General features: G+C 39.9%; 1 protein-coding gene and 1 pseudogene across 7 annotated transcripts in view; one reads left to right on the top strand and one right to left on the bottom strand.

The window, feature by feature from the left end:
* The window catches only part of PLD1 (phospholipase D1), a 211065-nt gene that overhangs the window by 93323 nt on the left and 95695 nt on the right, over positions 1-22047 (top strand). For all 7 annotated transcript variants that reach the window (XM_040480751.1, XM_040480752.1, XM_040480747.1 and 4 more), the window contains 5 exons: positions 147-205; positions 1401-1493; positions 9963-10115; positions 11157-11306; positions 12012-12095. In XM_040480751.1, the coding sequence (XP_040336685.1) occupies positions 147-205; positions 1401-1493; positions 9963-10115; positions 11157-11306; positions 12012-12095 (539 nt within the window). The remainder of the gene's footprint in view (positions 1-146; positions 206-1400; positions 1494-9962; positions 10116-11156; positions 11307-12011; positions 12096-22047) is intronic.
* LOC121033392 (histone chaperone ASF1-like) lies at positions 17408-20943 on the bottom strand (annotated as a pseudogene).

Below are 22047 nucleotides of genomic sequence, written 5' to 3'. Positions count from 1 at the left end.
GAAAACAGGGCAATGCCATTGTTCTGTGTAGTCCCCCAGATATGTTTACACATAGCAGTATCTAATGCATGTTTTTTTTCCAAATGTGTACGTTTATCTTTTTTCCTTCCGACTTTCTAAAGTATGAATTTCTGGCCTCTTTTCAGACAGAATTCCTTGACATAAGCCAGCTGTCTTTCATCCATGATTTGGGACCAAAGGGCATGTAAGTTCCGTGTTGCATCTTAAAGAGAAGTGTGAAAGTTGATAAGCATTACCATTTGATTTGCCAGCATGCCATGGTGACAAAGCCTACCTGGCTTTCCTGCTACCTTCTTTTCTCCTCAACAGAGTCAGAGCCTCTCAGGGACTCTATTTATACACAGTGGTACCTTGCTATGTTGAACAAGGGAATCAACTGCTCCACTCTCTTATTACAGCCCAGATTTCCTCTGGCCCAGTAGTAGGAATGTTTAATACAGGCGGCAAATATGAAATACGGGAGAAAGCATTAGAAATAAATACACACTATTGTATATTGGAAAGTGGCAAGAGAACAGATCTTAAAAGTCCTCATCACAAGGAAAAAATGTAGAACTGCATGTGGCGATGGAGGTTAACTAGCTTCTTGAGTTAAGAGCATTGTTAGTAATTGTTTTAATTTTTTTCTTTCATTAAGCCATTAGTATTTTTTTAATGTTTATTTATTTTTGAGAGAGAGAGAGATTGAGATCATAACTGGGGGAGGACAGAAAGAGAGGGAGAGAAAGCATCCTAAGCAGGTTCTGAGCTGTCAGTGCAGGCATCCACACAGAGCTCGATCTCATGAACCATGAGATCATGACCTAAGCTGAAGTCAAGAGTTGGTTGCTTAACCTCTGAGCCACCCAGGCGCCCCAAGCCATTATTATCATTATTTCTTGTCCTATCTTTCAAAATCAAGATATTTCTCTTTCCAAAGCTCTCATAGCTGTGCTCTACTCCTTTGGTATGACTTGGTCCTAGAACTGTAGGTGAAAAGATGCAGAAATCCCTGGGAACATGTGGGCGAGCACCTCCAGTGGTCTCAATGTGAGCTGAACCATTCCTTTGCAGGCATTTGGCAATGTCTGGGGTCTTTTTCAGCTTGTCACAATGACTAGAGGGTACAGTCAGCATTTGGAGCCAGAAGCAAGGATGCTTAAGGTCTGCAGTGTGAGTAAGAGAATGTTGCTGGCTTCAATCCGACCAGGTGCTTTTAGAGATCAGCTGCTAGAATATCCAGACTAGCGAATGTGACATTAAGCAATTTGAGAGTGAAGGAGGAAAGGGTGGGGAGGAAAGTTATGTAACAGTTTATTTAGTCCCAAGTTGCGGGGCTGTATCAGCTAAGTGTGAGTTGGAAATTTGAAGATGCCGGGTTAACTTGATGTGTCTTTCAGAGAAGGTATGATAATGAAGAGATCCGGGGGACACAGAATACCAGGCTTGAATTGCTGTGGTCAGGGAAGAGCCTGCTACCGCTGGTCAAAAAGGTAGGACTTGGCAGCTTTGTGTATTCGTTTTAATACACTGGGTATTTGGGAAGTTTTCACCTTCTAGTTTTCAATTATGAATCAATTATATATCCTTTGAAAGTCACAGCAGAGCAAATTTTAAATTATTTTACGTTCCAGTCTTCAGCATCCATTTAACCATTAAAACTCAAACGTGGACTTGTAGGTAGAGTGTGCAAACTTTATTATATACATAAAGACCTGGTGGGCCACAGAACTCCACAACTGTTCGGCCAAAGGACACATACAAGTGGCCAATGAGCACAAGTAGATATCTCAACATCACTAGTCCTTAGGGGAATGTAAATCAAAACCAGAGCGAGGTTCAACTTCATACCCAGAAGGATGGCTCTCACGAGAAAGATGCACAAGAACAAGTGTTGACAAAGATGTAGGGAAATTGGAATACTCCCACATTGCTGGTAGAAATATAAAATGGTGCAGCCACCGCAGAAAACAGTGCAGCAGTTCCTCAAAATATTAAACATAGGAAGTGAGATTACTGGGGCATATGGTAACTCTAGGTATTTACCCAAAAGCATCGAAAAAAATATGTCTGTATCAAAACTTGCAGATGAATGTTCATAGCAGCATTATTCAGAAGAGCCAAAAGGTAGGGACAACCCAAATGTCCATCACCTGATGTATGGTTAAATAGAACGTGGTTTATGCATACAGTGGAATATTTTGTGGCCATACAAAGGAGTGAAGAAGATTAATGGATATGGGGTTTCTTTCTGGGTTGATGAAAATATATAGTTGTACAACTTTTTTGAATATATTACAAACTGGTGAATAAATACAATTTTAAAGGGTTTTAAAGTATGTGAATAGATGTCTAAAAATTTTTAGTGGAAAAAAAGAGAAGTACTAATACATGCTATATTATGAATGAATCTTGAAAACATTATGCTAGGTGAAGAAAGCCAGACACGAAAGGCCACATATTGTATGATTCCATTCATATGCAATTTGAACAAACAAATCTATAGAGATAGAGTCTGTGAGTGGCTTCCAGGGGCTGGGACGAACGGACAGTAGAAAGTGACTGCTAATGGATATGGGGTTTCTTTTGGGGGAGTGATAATATTCTGAAATTAGATATTAATGGTGATGGTGCACAACTTTATGAATATACTAAAAAGCCACTGAACTGTATACTTAAAAAAATAAACTAAAAAAAGAAAAGAAAAATTGGTCAGACTTCAGGGATGATCATTTTAGATCTACATTTGTGAGGATGTGTATTATGGTAAGTGTGATATAGAAAGAGAACTTGAATTCATACCCTACCCAACCAAAGACTCCTGTGGGTCAGTATTCTCATCTGATTCTGCTTTGTGTTCTCAAAGCATTTATCACAATGTTTTGGATATAATAGACAATAGTTACTGGTTACAATAATAATTTACTGGAGTTTTGGAAAAATATTAAGAACTATATATTATTTCCCCAATTTTGAAAAAGATCTATGAGCTCATGTGTAATTATGAAATTGAGCTAAGTGTATATTAAAAATATATAAGCCCTAAGATTTACTTTTATACATATTTACACTACCAACAAAAAATACTGCTAAGTCAGGCTCTTATTTTCTCAGTTTTTTTTTTTATTATTTTTTTTTAAATTATTTTTTTTTCAACGTTTATTTATTTTTGCGACAGAGAGACAGAGCATGAACGGGGGAGGGGCAGAGAGAGAGGGAGACACAGAATCGGAAACAGGCTCCAGGCTCTGAGCCATCAGCCCAGAACCCGACGCGGGGCTCGAACTCCCAGACCGCGAGATCGTGACCTGGCTGAAGTCGGACGCTTAACCGACTGCGCCACCCAGGCGCCCCATTATTTTCTCAGTTTTGAAAGGATGGAAGAAGTTACAAGGGAAAAATCAAGAGATTAGAAAAAAATGGAAGATTTCTAATGTTCTGATTAAATGATTGTACTAAAATAAAAAAGGAAGTAATATACTAGAAAACACTTGTTTTCAAATAAACTGCTGTAACTTGCATAATCGCCCAGTAGGGGGCCCTGGTACAGATTCCTCCTGAGCAGTCCTCCCCGCTCACCAGCTTTGGCTGGGGCCAACCTCAAGGTTGCAGAGGGCAAGCCCTTGGGAATCTTTGAAGACACTCCGGGCAGTTAGGGTCTGCGTGCAGAGCAGAGTGGAAGCGTTCACAGCCCCCAGAAGCAGCCGTTAGCCATGAGCTGGCAGGAGTCCGGTCCCCTCCACCCTCTGGTGGCGTGACACTGCAGCAAGCCCTGCACTGTCTCCGGAGTCCCCTGGCAGGTTTGCAGCCCAGCTGCCCACCGTAAAGTACATGCAGACACAACAAAACACGACACATCCTTGATGGCTCCTTTCTTGCTCTACCTTCCCGTCCTTCCATGCCAGGGCTCCTAACAACTCCCTAAGATGCCCCTTTTATAAACCACTTTTACTCACATCCTTTTCTCAGAGTGGACGCATGGGCCAGCCCAACCTGAGAGATCTACTCAGGAAATAGAAGCCTTGGTCTGGTCCATGCAGTCATTTAGTGAGTGCCTAATGTTGGCCTGGATGTGCTCTAGCTCTTGTAAGAGAGCATGCCCCCACAGAGCATTACCAGAGGAGCAGTGAAGGCAGTGACAAAGTGGACAGGCCGTGTAAACAGTATCTATGCAGCAGGGGGCCGGAGCTTTGAAGGAAAACAAAGGCAACGGGATGGTGACGGACTTGAGGATGGGAGAGGGTGACTTTAGTTCCAGATGTCAAGGAACTGCTGTTGGAGTTGTCACCTCCATGAGAAAGGGCAGCCAGAAAAGATGGGGGCCAGACTTGATTATATAAAAGAATATACCTCCCTTACATCTTAAACTTTGTCTTGGTTGAAGCCTGATTGAATCCAATCTAAAGAGATATGATCCACCCTGGAATGAAATGTGTCATCATTTTAAAATTGTGTAAATCTTTCCATGAAGATTGAAGCCTTGGTTCCTCCATTAATAAGTATTTCCTGAATCACATTTGTGGGATATAAAATATCAGTACCAAATAAAATGATAAGATAGAGCTGACAAAATTAGTTGAGAGATTTTCTCATGGTAGAAGCTATTGGTATCTAAATAGGAGTTACTTTTAAGGATGATGCGCTCATAACTTGCTCTTTTTTATATTTAGACCCATAAAAAGCATTCTGACCACTTTCTCATTTATGCTATATTGACAAACCAGATAAAGCAAACCGGGCAATTAAACTTGCAATCAAGTCTCACGACGACCTTCTCTCAGGGACAAGTAAAAAGAAAAAGAAAGAAAGACAAACAGGGCAAACATTTCTTCCCACAACTTAAAACATCTGCTTTAACAGCTTATCTATGGAGCAACTCCTCTGCATCTGGTAGTGGAGTAGATGAGAATCTTCTTATCTCAAATAATGTCTGAAGAGAGGGAGAGGTATAGATTTTATGAAATAAATGTAGGACTTATTTTGCTGAACTTTGAGCTATACCAAGAATTCAACGGACACTAACGAAGCAGAGAAATAATTTGAGGTAAGTGTTAGGAGGAAGCTAAACATGATGGAGCAGTGGACTGGGGTGGGCTGGGCTGGGTCGGGGACAGCTTTTTAAGATTGAGTAGCTTGGGAAGGCCTCCCTGTGGAGAAATGTTGAAGCAGGGAGTTGAGTAACAGGAAAGGACTGCCCATTGGAGGATCTAGAAGAAATCATATGTAGGCAGAGGGATAACAAATGTAGAAGGCCCAAAGAATAACCTTGGCAAGTCTGAGGAACAGCCAGACCTAGGAGGTGGGAGGGAACGGTAGAAGGTGAGGCTGAGAAGGTCATGGCTGGTTCCTGTGGTTTGGCCACATTTTAAAGCCCCAGCAAGTAGTGGCCCAGGCAGGAGGCATCTTGTTAGAACAGACTATGATCTCACCTACTTTGGAACAAGAATGTTTGTAAAAGTGCATATTTATTGGTGGGAGGCACGGTGCTGAGCTACGTAGGTGAATCATCTGTTACTTCTCACAAACGGGTCTGAGCTGCGCACTGCTGTTATCCCCATTGTATGGATTTAGACCTCAGGCTCAGTTACCCAAGTTCACACAGTCAGGCGGGTGGCAGAGCTGGGATCAGAGCCCAGGGAACTGGGATCAGACTCCCAAAGGCTGGCTGACGAACTCCTTTCTTGCTGCATATCCTCCTATTGAGGAAAAAAATCGGTTGTGACGAAAGAGAAAGGAAAGAAATCAGGACAGTTTTAATGAATGGCATAATTAAGAAGAGCTTTATATAAAGGCCAGGAGTCAATTTACCCTGATATCTAATGACTATTAAAGAGAATTTGTTACCAGAATAGAAATTATTATCTTTTGCACTCAGCGTTCAAAATCCAGCTGTCACTGCTACGCAGTTCTCTATTTCCAGGCTGCCGCCTCTCGGAGGGGTAGGGGAGGAATGCACGTAGGATGCCTGCACACGTGTGGCACCCCCAGCGCTGACCAGGGCTCTGGCCCTGCAGTCCACCAGCTGTCATTGCCATTGCTGAGGAACGCTGTTTACAGCCTGTACAGAGCCTCTGCAAATTAAAGAAAAGTACCCATTTCTGCAGGAAGACACAGCCTACCTCGGAGCCCCCCTTCCCCGGGGTATCCTGGTGCAGGCTACATCTGCACAGTGGTACCTGGTGGCCTGTTCCTATGGATGTGTTTTGCAGCCTTTGCCCTGGTGGTTGTGCCACCAGCCTCTGCTCCCAGAAGCGTTTCTGAGATGTGTTTTGTCATGCGACCATGGGAGCTGGTACACCTGGATAGGGGTCGTCCCATCGTCATCCCACACTCTTGTCTGTGGCGTGGAGCTCTGGCGAGAGCCAGCTCTGATGCCATTTGCGTATTCTGGACTTCCAGGTAGACAGGTTCACGGGTCTGCTGCGGGTCTTTCTTCTCAGATTGGCAAACCTGACAGCCTCGGGGTTCAAAGCCTCTGTGGCTCCTTCCCAGTCATCAGCATAGCACAGCAGTCCCGTGGGCCTGTGGCATGCCATGTGCCCGCTAACTTGTACCACGAGTCAAGCCAGGACAAGGGACTGCCTTTAAAGAAGGAACTTTAACAGATATGTGATCCATCCACTCTCTTTTATCGCTAACCGAGTTTTATCGACAGGCAAGCTACATGTCTGCACTCATAACTCAGGCCCTCAGAACCACTGAGTCCTTGTTTATATCATGGCCTGGGCATTTTTATTGAGCAGTGCTATGAGAATTCTTATAAAGTGTATAATTTCTGCATTTGCTGACAGTTATTGAAAACGTTATCCATTATACTATTCAGTTGCCTTCTCTTAGGTCCCACATGAGAAACTTCTTTGGAATTTAATTTTTGAGAGATACCTTTTTATTTCTTTAATTTATTCACTGGGTAAGAAAAACCGGGAAGCTCAGACCCACCCTGGCATGCCATCACCATAATAATGTTGATGTTGTGGTTCGGTATTTGCTTTCTGTGACCTTGATGCTTTTCCTTTTTTTTTAACCATATCACGTGTATGCCCTTTACTGTACATTATCCAAGATCCATCCCACCCACTTTTATTGGGTAGGAGTCAGCCTATATTAAAACAGAAATGAAATGAAACTACGTGGAGACTAATGTAGATTTGTCTGTATTAAATCCCGTATTATAAAGCCACTAAATCGTAATGTGGTTAGCAAGTTCAGTAACAATTTACTATAGATTTACAGCATTGTTTAACCTGTGTTCCAGTGTTCTGGCCTTTCCTGTTCCATAATGTGCTTCACTTTGTCTAATGTTTGGTATAATATGCCCATTGATATTTTATTCGGTTATGAACTGATTTATTTGATCAGTATACAATTGCAAGTAAACGTGATTATACGGTGGTGTATGCAGTGTGACACAGTTGCCATTTGCATTCACTTTATTTAAAGTTTATTTATTTATTTTGAGAAAGACAGAGACAATGTGAGTAGGAGCGGGACAGAGAGAGAGGGAGAGAGAGAATCCCAAGCAGGCTCTGTGCTGTCAGCGCAGAGCCCAGTGTGGGGCTCAGTTTCACAGATTGTGAGATCATGACCTGAACCGAAATCAAGAGTTGGATGCTTAACTGACCGAGCCACCCAGGCACCCCATATAGTTGCCATCCGTCACCATGCAAAGTTATTACAATATTATTGACTATATGCCTTATGCTGTATTTTGCATCCCTATGACTTATTTATTTTATAACTTGAAGTTTGTACCTCTTAATCCCCTTCACCTATTTTGCATGTCCTTCCACCCCTCCTTGCTCTGGTAACTAACAGCTTGTTCTCTGTATTTATGAGTCTATTTCTATTTTGATTGTTTGGGTTTTTTTAGGTTTCACATATAAGTGAAATCATATGGTATTTGTCTTTCTCTGACTTCTACCACTTAGTGTAATATCCTCTCTAGTTCCATCCATGTTGTCGCAAATCGCAGGATCCCTTTTTTATGGCTGAGTAATAATAATCCACCACATTTTCTTTATTCTTTCATTGATAGACACTTAAGTTCCTTCCATATCTCAGCTATTGTAAATAATGCTGCAGTAAACTTGGGGTGCAGACATCTTTTCGAATTAGTGTTTTTGCTTTCTTCAGGCAAATACCTAGAAGTGGAAATGCTGGATCATTTGGTATTTCTGTTTTTATTTTTTAGAGGAATCTCCATACCGTTTTCCAGAGTGGCTGCACCAATTTACAGTCCCATTAGTAGTGCTCCAGGGGTCCGTTTTCTCCACATCCTCACCAACACTTGTTATTTCTTGTCATTTTGATAAGGCAAAGAATTTGTAGCCACAGAATCTGCATTTTAACAGGATACCCACGTGATGCATATTCACAGCCAAGTAGAAGAATTATTTTATGTTATTCTAGTAGCTTGCTAACCTGCACATTACATCTCTCTTTATCCTTCATACCTTTCTTTCTGAAACATAGTTATAATGATATTATCATCCTATTTCTTGCCTGGGCATGAGGATTCTCTTATTTAATAAGAACCCTGGTGGTTTTTTTTGTTTTTGTTTTTGTTTTTTGTTTCTTGTTTTTTTTTCTTTTTTTAAACACAGATTGTTAGGCCTTCTTAATGGATCTGTGGTGGGGCTTGGGAATCTATTATTTTTTTGAACAAACATCTCCAGATACTCTGATGGCAAAGCAGGTTTAGGAAACACTGGTTCAATGATATAAAATCAGCCTCCTGAGCATTTCCATCAGACCCTCCTCAATATGGCCTTTGTCCATTTTCCCCTTTCTCCACTCATTTGCCCATTTTTCTTTACTGTCCTCTGAGACCCTGGCCTCACCAAACTCTCTTCCAACACGTGCTGCATTTCCACACCTCAGTGCCTTTTCCAACTCTTCCCTCAGTGTGGGATGCACACCTTGCCACCCTGTTTTGGGCTTTATTTAATAGGATCCTTTCTGGCTTTGCTGCGATCCACGTCTTTGGGAGAGTGCCTCTAGCCCTTTCTCTTAGAACTAAGGACTCCCTCCTCCTTACACCCATTACCTTTTCATTTTCTAGACCTTGTTTGCACCCCACTAGCCTAGTAAGCTCTCTGGAAACCTCTGTGCTGTTTCCACCTCTGCCCTAACTCCCAGCTTATCACTGTATTTTTCCACTACGAAACTCTCAAATATATATCAAATTGAATACATACATACTTTGGAGAGATCATGTCCTATTGAATATCATTTATGAATAGTGCTTAAAACCACAAGTAATTTGAATTTTTTTGTGTTTATTTGTTTTTGAGAGAGAGAGAGAGAGAGCACAAGCAGGGGCGGGGCAGAGAGACAGGGAGAGAGAAAATCCTAACCAAGTTTTGAGCTATCTGCGTGGAGCCTGATGCGAGGCTCGAACTCGCAAACTGTGAGATCATGCGCTGAGCCGAAACCAAGAGTCAGACGCTTACCTGACTGAGCCACCCAGGCGCCCCAAACCACAAGTAATTTGAAATGAAAAACAGAATATGTGGAGTATTAGATGCTCATTGGGTTATTTTCCAAGGATAATTTTTATCTACTGAGAGGCTCATTTACCTCTTTCATGATAGTTTATTTTAGTAAACATTTTTCCAGTGCATTTCCATTTTTCCAACAGCTTGGGCTCCTGCTGTACATCCTGCAAGCATCACCTGCCGATGTTGGGGACATTCTTTCAGGCTTTGCCGTTAGTGTATAAAAAGCTAATGAATTACTTTGAGTTGTTTGGTCCGAGTCCTTCTTAGGAAACTATGATAGACTTCTTATTAGTTTTTGTTGTTGTTTCATGGTGATTTTTAAAAAAAGAAATCCTCTGTGTAAAAAAAAAAAAACAATATTGTATCTACAGTCTGCTGGAATGTTTACCTAGCTTGTCATAATTTGTTGTTTTTGTTTCAGTAATTCAATACAACTCTAAAATACTTATTACCTTCTTACAGGTGGTTGATAGTGAAAGATTCCTTTTTACTGTATATGAAACCAGACAGTGGTGCCATTGCCTTCGTCCTGCTGGTAGATAAAGAATTCAAAATCAAGGTGGGGAAGAAGGAGACAGAGACAAAATACGGGCTCCGAATTGATAATCTCTCAAGGTAGAAATTTCAAGTATTTTAAAAAGATTTCTCTCAAAAACAAAGTTTTTCTCCCAACCTTAAGTGAAGGAGGAGGTAAAATAATTTAAATGTTAGAACATTGTTATTTAGAACTCATCTTTGATCAAAAATAATGAAACTACTTTTCTTTATATGAATTTTTAAGAATTAAATATTCAGTGTGCAACAGAATAAATAATCGCATGTATTGATTTGTGTTTGTTTTAACAAAATGTATGCCTATTAATAAAATTAACTACTCAATGGTACCAGTTTACCAAACAGATAAGCTAAGGAGTGATAGTTTCACATTTTTAAGAAACAAAGCTTTATAAGTTGATATCCTTTAGTTAACATAAAAATGTGATTTGATTTACAAAAATTCCATTTACACATAGATTTTAAGAAAGATCTCTTGTAAGGATACTCAAGCATACATTTACTATAGATTTTATTAGTGAGTGTGTGTGTTGATAAATGTTTCTTTCTGGAAGGCTATAGTTATGTAATACGTGTTGTCATTTTCTCTATATATACATTTGGCCTCATGTATATGAATATATTATAAATTTTTCTCTTTTTCACACATTGACTATATATGTGTATACATACACACACACACACACACACACACACGCACATCCTTGCTAATACACATTGGCATGTGTTTTGTGTGTCTGTGCATGTATGTATGTGAAAAGATGTTGACCTTCCTGATTTTCTCTGATGGTAAAAGGTTCAAGATTATCCCCCTCACAGTCTGGTACAGTTCTAGGTCATAGTAAATACCTTTATGCATGTTAGCATGAAGGAGTGAGTAAATAACCTGAAAATTTATTTTTGCTATATTGCCATATATTGCTCTATATATACAGTTTAAAAGCTTGCTGAAAATGTTCAGAAGTCTGCTTTTTTGATAAAAGTAAGGTACTCTTTGCTTAAAATTTTCAACAAAATGGCATGTGTTTAATTGTTAATTTTTTTTTAAAGAGACAAAACACAGAGTGATCATTCTTTTCCACATTTTGCTTTTCTTTGAAGGACTCTTATTTTAAAATGCAACAGCTATAGACATGCTCGGTGGTGGGGAGGGGCTATAGAAGAATTCATCCAGAAATATGGTACCAACTTTCTCAAAGACCATCGATTCGGGTCCTATGCTGCTATCCAAGAGAATACATTAGCCAAATGGTAAGATCATTTTGCTCTAAGACTGTTGAGGTAGTCATAGTATCTAATATAATAGTAGGTGTAAATTCATCTGGAATCAATTTTTGAGGCTGTGGTAAGGTAATATGCATACTTAACAAGGGCCTTTCTTTATAGGACTACCTGAGCATAGATTAGTTTTCCAACTTTTATTTTTAAGATTTTTACAGTGAGCTTGAGACAGCTAGCTTTAGATTTTGAAGTTTGGCTTTAAAAGCTTAACGTCCTACATTTTTTAATGATGCAAAGAAAATGTTTATTTAAGTTATTAGCCATAATCTAAGGACGAGACTTTACTTGCTAGGTATTTCTTTTAAATAAAAAGCATTGCGTGGTTTTCTGCCCATGGATTGGAAACTGGTCTGTTTTCAGTCTCAGAAGAACAATGGTGTGAGTTCAACGGGATGAGAGAATTCATCTGACTCATGTGATGATGAGACCAATTTGTTGTGCTCTCGGCAGAATCGGGTCGCTTGCTTCCGTCTACTTACTGTGCTTCCTGCTAGTTAGTAGACAGAAGATGGTATTTTCAATCCTTGGTTTTCAGTTATGCAAAGTAAACTGGCAGCTTTGTAGAAACTCAGGCAGTGGCTTCGGTCTTTCACTTTGCCATAAGATATGTTTGCTTTCTTTCTTTCTGTAAAACAAAAATAAATGACACACACACACAAAACCCTTGTTTTTCAGGTACGTTAATGCCAAAGGATATTTTGAAGATGTGGCAAATGCAATGGAAGAGGCACAAGAAGAGATTTTTATCACGGATTGGTGGTTAGTATTTGTCTAGGGGGATTTGGTTCGGAGGCCTCTCTGTTTAGAAACGTAAAACAGTTGTGCTGTTCCAGAATCATACGTTATTAAAACCAGCAGTACCTGTAGATAGTCTGGCCAGAGTCTCAACCAATTAACTGGAATAGCCTTCAGTGAAAGGTCTTTTCAAAAAACTTGGCATCCAAATATATCCTTAAAATATTTAGTTATAACAATTTTGGTTTGTCTTTCCAGTTGGAAGTAGACACTCAAATATTCATTTCAGTAAAGATTATTTTGCAGTGCAAACACAATTGTACAAGTGAGAGAAAATAATCTTCCTTGGGTGCCTTCCTCATTTGGCATTTCAGTCACCAGGTTCAGTGAATATTGTTCTGGATTGTCCCTTTGAAGCTGGAAGAGTTCCATTTGCCTATTACTATTAAAATGTCCTTGGTATTGACTAGGCCTGTTCAGCTTTTTTGGAGATACATCAGATTTCAGCTTTTTGGCCCCCTTTACAAATCTCCATGAGAGCTATGATGCTTCACAGAGCCACTGGAAATCTTGTACCGAAAACTCATTTAGCTCTTGAGAAGTTGTTCTCTTGGAGTTGGTATATGCTTGATAGTTTGACTTTAGTTCCAGTTACCCATCTGCCTGGACAGTTAAAACCCACTGCAGATGCCAGAATTGACTGCAGTGGAAATGAACCTGTCTTGAATCTGTTTTCCTTCTAAGAACTTAGTTGTTGAAATACTCCTTATTTTTCCCTGTCCTGTTTCCTTCCAAATGCTACCTTTCACATCTAAGCTGTGAAAATATCATCATAATTTATTTCCTCCTCATTCTAGATTTTGCGGGGGAGGGAAGAAGAATTAGGAATATGAACTCATCCTCTTCTACTCTTTTGTATTAGTGATGTGGAAATCTATAATTCTACAGCATGCTTTCCCAATCTGAGCACTATTGATATTTTAGACCAGATAATTCTCTTTGTTATGGGAGGTTGTTCTGTGCATTGTGGGATGGTTAGCACCATCAGCAGCCCTGGCTTTTACGGATTAGATGCCAAGTAGGCTCCTAGTCTGTGATAATGTCTTCAGACATTGCCAAATGTCCCCCTGAGGGCAGAGTCCTTCTTAGTTGAGAACCATTGATCTAGGGTTGATAGATGAGGTATGTGGGGGTGCCTGGGTCACTCAGTTGGTTAAGTGTCCAATTCTTGATTTTGGCTCGAGTCATGATCTCACAGTTGTCAAGTTTGAGCCCTACATCGGACTCTGTGCTGGCAGTCTGGAGCCTGCTTGGGATTTTCTCCCTCCCTCTCTCTCTCTGACCCTCCCCTGCTCATTTTCTCTCTCCCTCTCTCTCTCAAAATAAATAAACTTAAAAAAGATAAAGTATATGATGGTCAGTATCACGTCTGTGATGTTTATTCTCGTGTGCGCGGAGGAGCTTAATCTTGGCCTTTATAGTCACATTTTGTCTCTCTACTCAGTTACCGGGAATAAAAGAAAGTTTCATACTTAAGAGCTATTTCTTTGGTTGAATACTTTATAAGCACTTATGTGAATAAATTCAAGCTTAAAATAGTACTATATTCCTTCAGAAAATATTTCTGAAAGTTTGATGAAGACATGAGAGAGACTGAAAATAGTGTTTCCATTGAGCCCATATTTTCATGTTTTATGCAAGAAAATAATATTCTTTTGAAGGTTCTGAACACTAAAATACAGGCTCTCATTTAAACATCTAAAGAGTTGGAGCCTTGAATGTTTTCTACTGTCGGCAAGAAAATAAACCAGGTTATTTCTTTTCTATGGCTGTCTAGGATAACATCTTATTACCACACTACCTTTGAAATAAAACCTTCGTTGTAACTTCCCTCGTGACAAGTGAAGAAAATTCTTGTCGTGCAAGTATATTGCAAAAGAGAGCATCAGAAACTGAACCAGTGCTGATATGTCCAGATCTGAGAGAGTGAAAAGCATAAGTAGAAGATGCACATGTCCTATAGAAGCTTCTGATCTAATTCAAGAGCTGCCACATGCTTAAATGAAAACTGTACTAATAGGTTTATAAAATAATTCATGTGCAAACAAAGGGGGATATAGTGAAATGAGAAGCAACCTGGGACCTTCTAGTGCTTAGTTCCTTTGTTCATTAATTCATTTAACCACCCAGCCATTCACTCATTAACTTATTCACTCATTCATTCTAGATCTATTTAGTGAGCACCCACTCTGTGACAGGTACCAAACTAGGCTGTGCATATATAAAGATGACTGAGAAGCAGCCCCTACTCTGGAACGAGATAGAGTAAGGAAGTCCTATGGAAGACAACAGATTGGGAAAAACTGAGTGATGAGCATTAAGATAGCAGGAGGCTGTGAAGAAGGAGGGAGCCCTGAGGCAGGGCAATAACTGAGCCTACAAAGCTTCACCTAAGAGAAGGCTGGCCTGGGGCTTAGTGCTGGAGTTGACCAGATGGAGATAGGCAAATGTTTTCGGCAGAGGGATAGCCAGGACCAAGGCATAGAAGGGTGAGAGTGCACAGCAACTTTGGAGGAGGGTGGAGGTTGTGTGGAGCTGAAGCATAGCATCCTTTGGAATGGTGGGTGGAGATGGCCCCCAAAAGATGGTTCAGGGGAAAACTGTGAAGGGTGCTGGCTGAGCTGCTAAGGAGTTTGCACTTAGTCCTGTGAACACTGGGAACCACTGACAATTTTTAAGCATGGGGATTTTAATCAAATTTGTTTTCTAAAAGGGATCATTCTGGTAATAGTGTAGAAGAGGAATTAAACACTGGTTCTAGAGACCACTTGGCACGCTCTTGCTATAGTCCAGGAGAGAAATGGCAACGGTCTTTGCTCAGACCACCTTAGGGACCTGACGATTACAGACTTGGGGCAAGTCCTGTTTATCTTTCTCAGGGGTAGTTTCTAAGGCACAAAGTAACATTGACAATAATAGTGATTATTTGTTAAATTCTTACAAGTGCCAGGGGCTATGTTATAGTTGAGAAAAGTGAGACCCATAAGGGGGAGGGGAAGGAAACTGCCCACAGTCACCCAGTTGGCAAGTGCCAGTGCCGGCTGGGCTCCAGGTGTGTCTGCTGTAGCGTCCCTGTGTCATGAAGCCACCTCTCAGGGGAGCCTGCCACTCGGATGGTGTCTGAAGTGCCTTTTATTTTTATTTATTTGTTTTTTTGAAGCTCCTTTTAGATCTAAGATTCTTTAAGTGCAGATTGAACTATTTTGAGGTACTAAATAAATTTGTAATCAGATTGGGATAGATTTGGTTAGGAGAAATTTTCTTTTTTTTAATTTTTAAAAAATGTTTTATTTATTTTTGAGACAGAGAGAGACAGGGCATGAGCAGGGGAGGGGCAGAGAGAGAGGGAGACACAGAATCTGAAGCAGGCTCCAGGCTCTGAGCCGTCAGCACAGAGCCCGACATGGGGCTCGAACTCACAAACTGCGAGATCATGACCTGAGCCGAAGTTGCACGCTTAACCGACTGAGCCACCCAGGTGCCCCAGGAGAAATTTTCTAAAGAGGTAAATTCTGAGGTAGGCTGTCCAGTTAGAAGAGGTAATGACTCATCAAACAGCCCAGACTATCTAAAAACTAAGAAGAGTACATTTCAGCTGGATGTGAAGGTGTCTTAAGAGATAGTTTCCATATAAAGATCAGTGAGCATTCTCTACTTCGTGTGTGTCTGGATTAACCACAAGAACATTTGTTTTCTGTCTTTTCTGTGCTTGGTGCTATTTCAAGGACTTAGCTCTTCAGTGTTCATTGAAGTATGTCCTCAAATGAGGTTGGACACCAAGAGGTGGCTCCGAGCTCCATTGGTACATGGCTAATTGCTCTTAGGACAGATCTGGAGAGTGTGGCTTAGCTCAGATTTCTTCTTGATGGTGGTGATTATAATTCATCAGGCATGTGTCAGCAGGCACTTGTACGGTAGCATGTGGAATCTTCGCCGTGGTGGGTTCTCTCCCCAGCCTGTCAGGGTGAGGAGTGCAAGCCGCGTCTGCCGCAGCCTCTGTGCTGAGCCTATGCATGAACCATGTCAGAAATTGACAGGATTAGTAAAACTGAAGAGTTTTAAAGACCAGATTTTCTTTTTTTTTTATTTATTTTTTTTAACCTTTTATTTATTTTTGAGACAGAGAGAGACAGAGCATGAATGGGAGAGGGGCAGAAAGAGAGGGAGACACAGAATCGGAAGCAGGCTCCAGGCTCTGAGCCATCAGTCCAGAGCCTGACGCGGGGCTCAAAGTCACGGACCGCGAGATCGTGACCTGAGCTGAAGTCGGACGCCCAACCGACTGAGCCACCCAGGTGCCCAAAACCAGATTTTCTTAAGGTTTTAACTTTAATTCCAGTATAGGTAACATACAGTGTTACATTAGTTTCAAGTACACAGTATAGCGATTCAACAGTTCTGTACATTACTCAGTGCTCATCATGGTAAGTGGCCTCTTTAATCTCTATCACCTATTTCATTCCCCACCCCCCCTTCCCTCTGGTAACCATCAGGGTGTTCTCTGTAGTTAAGAGTCCGTGTTTTGGTTTATCTCTTTTTTTTTTTTTTCCTTTACTCATTTGTTTTGTTTCTCAAATTCAACATATGAGTGAGATCATATGGTAGCTGGCTTTCTCTGGCTGATTTATTTCACTTAGCATTATACTCTCTAGCTCCATCCATGTTGTCGCAAATGGCAAGATTTCATTCTTTTTTCTACCCATTTATCTATAGATGGACACTTGGGCTGTTTCCATAATTTAGCTATTGTCAATAATGCTGCTATAAACATAGGGTTGCATGTATCCCTTTGAATTAGTGTTTTTGTATTTCTTGGGTAAATACCCAGTCGTATGATTACTGCATTGTAGGATAGTTCTATTTTTAACTTTTTAAAAAAATTTTATTTTTGAGAGAGAGAAAAATGGAGGCATAGGAGTTGAAGCAGGTTCTGTGCTGATTGAGAGCAGAGAGCTGGTGTGGGGCTCAAACTTATGAACCGTGAGATCATCACCTGAGCCGAAACCAAGAGTGGGACACTTAACTGACTGAGCCACCCAGGTGTCCGTAGTTTTAACATTTTGAGGAACCTCCATACTGTTTTCCACAGTGGCTGCACCAGTTTGCATTCCCACCAACAGTGCTCGAGGGTTCTCCCTGCCAACACTTGTTACCTCTTATGTTTTTTATTTTAGCCATTCTGACCATTGTGAGGTAATATCTCATCGTACTTTTGCATTCCCCTGATAATGAATGATATTGAACATCTTTTCATGTGTCTGTTGGTCATTTGTATGTCTTTTTTGGAGAAATGTCTGTTCATGTCTTCTGCCCATTTTTTAAAACTGGATTATTTGTTTTTTGGGTGTTGAGTTTTTCAGTTCTTTATTTTAGTTACTAAACCTTTATCATCAGATATGTCATGTGAAAATATCTTCTCCCATGCAGTAGGTTGCCTTTTAGGCTTTTTGTTTTGTTTTGTTTTTTACTTAAAAATAGTTGTATTTATATTCTACAATGTACTCAAATACTGGTTTTCTTACAAACTTTCTACAGGATGTTTTTTGAACAGATTCTTCACATTGTGTCTTGACTGTGTTCTTATGGAATTGCAGGGAAATAGTTTTGTGTGTTTCTATAGCCTAATTTGTACTAAAGGGATGGCAGATGGTCACATGCAGTCCAGGAAGGATTCTGACATGACGAATAGTCAGTTTTTTGACATAGGCCACCCATCCCTTTGATGCTGAAGGTAATGCATCTGTTGAAAGAAGTAATTATAGATTTGGATTACTGATCTCTGCCTCTTCCAGTTTTTCTATATTGTCTTCCCACATAATGTGAACTCTCGTGACTCTAGGATTAGATGCCAAAATGTTCCTTTGAAGCTTAGAAAAGTCTGGTTTTCCTGGCAAATTTTCCCATACTTCTGTCTCAATATATTCATTATTTACATAGCAGCCAACTCTAATAAATTCTTGCCCTCAATAGGTGCATGTAATTAGCACAACTGTTATACCTACTGCATCTGCATCTGGAATGAGTCTTGGATTAGGTGCCTCAGCTGGAAATAAAACATGCCGTCCTGCAGAAACAGGGCCCACTAAGAGTCTAAAACTTAATCATATTCTTCACTTTCTGCAGAGCCCACATAGAAATTTTCAATTCCAAGTCTTCAGACAGGTCCTCGATGCACTTGAAGGAGTTCTTGAACTGGAATGGGTTGTAGGAAGGAGAAGGATTATCCCGCACCACTACATTGTTCATTTGAACCTTTGGAAAAAAGCAAACAAACAATGGGAACAAGAGTCTTCTTGTGGCACAGTAAAGTCCAGTGTGCGGCTGCTAGAGACAGCGTAGACCCTGACCCTCGAAGCATCTGCCCCGTGTAGTGCAGCAGTGATTTGAGAAACTTTTTTCCTCTTTTTATTTATACCCGAGCACTCCACAGTGTTTTGTAGCTTTCCTGTTTTACTAAACTACAGCCCCCAATTGACTGCACCCAAGCTCTGACCCTCCTCCTCCAGCGAGGGCCTCACTGGGGAGCAAGACGGAGTCCCTCTCCCAGAATGGGTCACTTCAGCTCCACCTGCTGGTGTGGATTAGGACTGGTTACCTTTTCCTTTTGTTGATGATTTCCGTTGCTGTGGGGAAACTTTATTTTGATGTAGTCCTAACAGTTTATTTTTATTTTTATTTCCCTTGCCTCAGGAGACATATCTAGAAAAATGCTGCTAGGATTAATGTCAAAGAGATTACTGCCTGTGCTCTCTTTTAGGATTTTTATGGTTTCAGGTCTCACATTTAGGTCTTTAATCCATTTTGAGTTTATTCTGGTATAAAAGTGGTCCAGTTTCTTTCTTTTGCATGTGGCTGTCCAATTTTCCCAACACCATTTACTAAAGACTGTCTCTTCCCATTTTTTTTTTTTTAAATTTTTTTTTTTCAACATTTATTTATTTTTGGGACAGAGAGAGACAGAGCATGAACGGGGGAGGGGCAGAGAGAGAGAGGGAGACACAGAATCGGAAACAGGCTCCAGGCTCTGAGCCATCAGCCCAGAGCCCGACGCGGGGCTCGAACTCGCGGACCGCGAGATCGTGACCTGGCTGAAGTCGGACGCTTAACCGACTGCGCCACCCAGGCGCCCCAATCATTTTTTTTTTTTTCTTCCCATTTTATATTCTTGCCCCTTTGTCATAGATTAATTAATTCATTATATAAGTGTGGGTTTATTTCTGGACTCTATCCTGTTTTTCTGTGTCAGTACCATACTGTTTTGATTACTATAGCTTTGCAGGATATCTTGAAATCTGGGGTTGTGATACCTCCAGCTTTGTTTTTCTTTCTCAAGATTGCTTTGGCTATTTGGGGTCTTTCATGGTTCCATACAAATTTTAGGATTGTTTGTTCTAGCTTTGTGAAAAATGCTGGTGGTACTTTGATAGGAATAGTATAGACTTTTTGACCATATTTATTCTTCTAATTCATGAACATGGAATGTCTTTGCATTTCTTTTTGTCATCTTGAATTTATTTTATCAATGTGTTATAGTTTTCAGAGTACAAGTCGTTTACCTTTTTGGTTAAGTTTATTCCTAGGTATTGTATTATTTTTGGTAGAATTGTAAATGGGATTGTTTTCTTAATTTCTCTTTCTGCTGCTCCATTATTAGTGTATATAAAGGCAACAAATTTCTGTACATTGATTTTGTATCCTGTGACTTCACTGTATTTATTCATTAGTTCTAGTAGTTTTTCAGTGGAGTCTTTAGGGTTTTCTATACATAGTATCAGGTCATCTGCAAATAACGAAAATTTTGCTTCTTCATTTCTGATTTGGATGCCTTTTATTTCATTTTCTTGTCTGATTGCTGTGGCTAGGACTTCTAATCTATGTTGAATAAAAGTAATGAGAGTAGACATCTTTATGTTGTTCCTGATCTAGAGGAAAAGCTCTGTTTTTCTCCACTGAGTGTGATGTTAGCTGCAAATTTTTCACAGATGATCTTTATTATGCTGAGGTATGTTGCCTCTAAACCTACTTGGTTGAGTTTTTCTTTTTTTTAATCATGAAGGATGTTGAACTTTGTCAAATGCTTTTCTGTCCTATTGAAATGATTATATGGTTTTTATCCTTTCTGTTGTTAGTGTGATGTATCACACTGATTGATTTGCAAATATTGAATCATCCTTGCATGTTTGGAATAAGTCTCATTTGATTGTGGTGAATGATTTTTTTAAAAATATGTTGTTAGAGGGGCGCCTGGGTGGCACAGTCGGTTAGGCGTCCGACTTCAGCCAGGTCACGATCTCGCAGTCCGTGAGTTCGAGCCCCGCGTCAGGCTCTGGGCTGATGGCTCAGAGCCTGGAGCCTGTTTCCGATTCTGTGTCTCCCTCTCTCTCTGCCTCTCCCCCGTTCATGCTCTGTCTCTCTCTGTCCCAAAAATAAACAAAAAACGTTGAAAAAAAATTAAAAAAAATATGTTGTTAGATTTGGTTTGCTAATATTTTTGTTGAGGATTTTTGCATTCTGTGTTCATCAGAGATATTAGCTTGTAGTTCTCTTTTTTAGTGGTATCTTTGTCTGGTTTTGGTATCAGGGTAATGCTGACTTCATTGAATGTATTTGGAAGCTTTCCTTCCTCTTATATTTTTTGGAATAGTTTGAGGAGAATGGGTATTAACTAATTTTTAAAAGTTTGGTAGTGTTCACGTATGAATCCATCTGGACTTTCATTTTTTGGTAGTTTTTTGATTACCAGTTCAAATTTGTTGCTTGTAATTGGTCTGTTCAGATTTTCTTCCTGGTTCAGTTTTAGAAGGCTATACATTTCTAAAAATGTATCCTTTTCTTCTAGGCTATCCATTTTGTTGGCATATAATTTTTCATAGTATTTTCTTGTAATCATTTGTATTTCTGTGGTATTATTTGCTTTCTTCTACTCATCTTAGGCTTTTTTTTCTAGTTCCTTTTGGTGTAAGGTTAGTTTGTTTATTTGGGCTTTTTCTTATTTCTTGAGGTAGGCCTATGTCACTATAATCTTCCCTCTTAGAACTGCTTTCACTGAGTGCCAAAGATTTTGTACCACAGTATTTTCATTTGCATTTGTCTCCATTTATTTATTTTTTAAATTTCTTCTTTGATTGCTTCATTGACCCATTGGTTGTTTAGTATCATATTGTTTAGTCTCCATGTGTTTGTGTTTTTTCCAGGTTTTTTTCTTGTGATTTATTTCTAGTTTAATGCCGTGGTGATTAGAAAAGATGTATCGTATGCTTTCAATCTTCTTAAATTTATTGAGACTTGTTTTCCGTCTAATATGTGATCTATTCTAGAGAATATTCCATATTCATTGAAAAGAATATGTATTCTGTTGTTTTTTCATGGAATGTCCTGTATCTGTTATGTCCCTCAGGTCCAATGTTTCATTCAAATACATTCTTTCTTTATTGATCTTCTGTTCAAAGGATCTATCCATTGATGTGAATAGAGTGTTAAAGTCCCCTACCCTTTGTGTTACCATCAGTTTCTCTCTTTAAGTCCATTAATACTTGCTTTATGTATCTAGGTGTTCCGGTATTGGGTGTGTAGGATTGGTCCCTTTATTATGTAATGCCCTTCTCTGTTTCTTGTTATAATCTTTGTTTGAATGTCTGTTTTGTCGGATATAAGATTGGTACCCTGGTTTTTTTGTTTTTGTTTTTGTTTTTTCCACTTCCATTTGCCTGGTGAGTGTTTACTCATCTCTTGGCTGTGGTTTAATTCTCAGTTCAGTTCTCAAACTTTGGTATAATGTTTAGGATCAAATCCATGGAAGGGCAGCTTGGGAGTGAGCTAGAAGTTCATAATCTACTTAATAGGGTTGCTTTCCTAAGCTCTGCTTTCTTGAAGATCTCTCTACTACGTTTGGGTTTGCTGTAGCTTCCCCCTACCC

Source organism: Herpailurus yagouaroundi, unplaced genomic scaffold, assembly GCF_014898765.1.
Source record: "Herpailurus yagouaroundi ecotype Mexico unplaced genomic scaffold, PumYag 159, whole genome shotgun sequence".
Lineage (NCBI taxonomy): Eukaryota > Metazoa > Chordata > Mammalia > Carnivora > Felidae > Herpailurus > Herpailurus yagouaroundi.
This window is presented reverse-complemented; position numbering and strand designations above follow the sequence as displayed.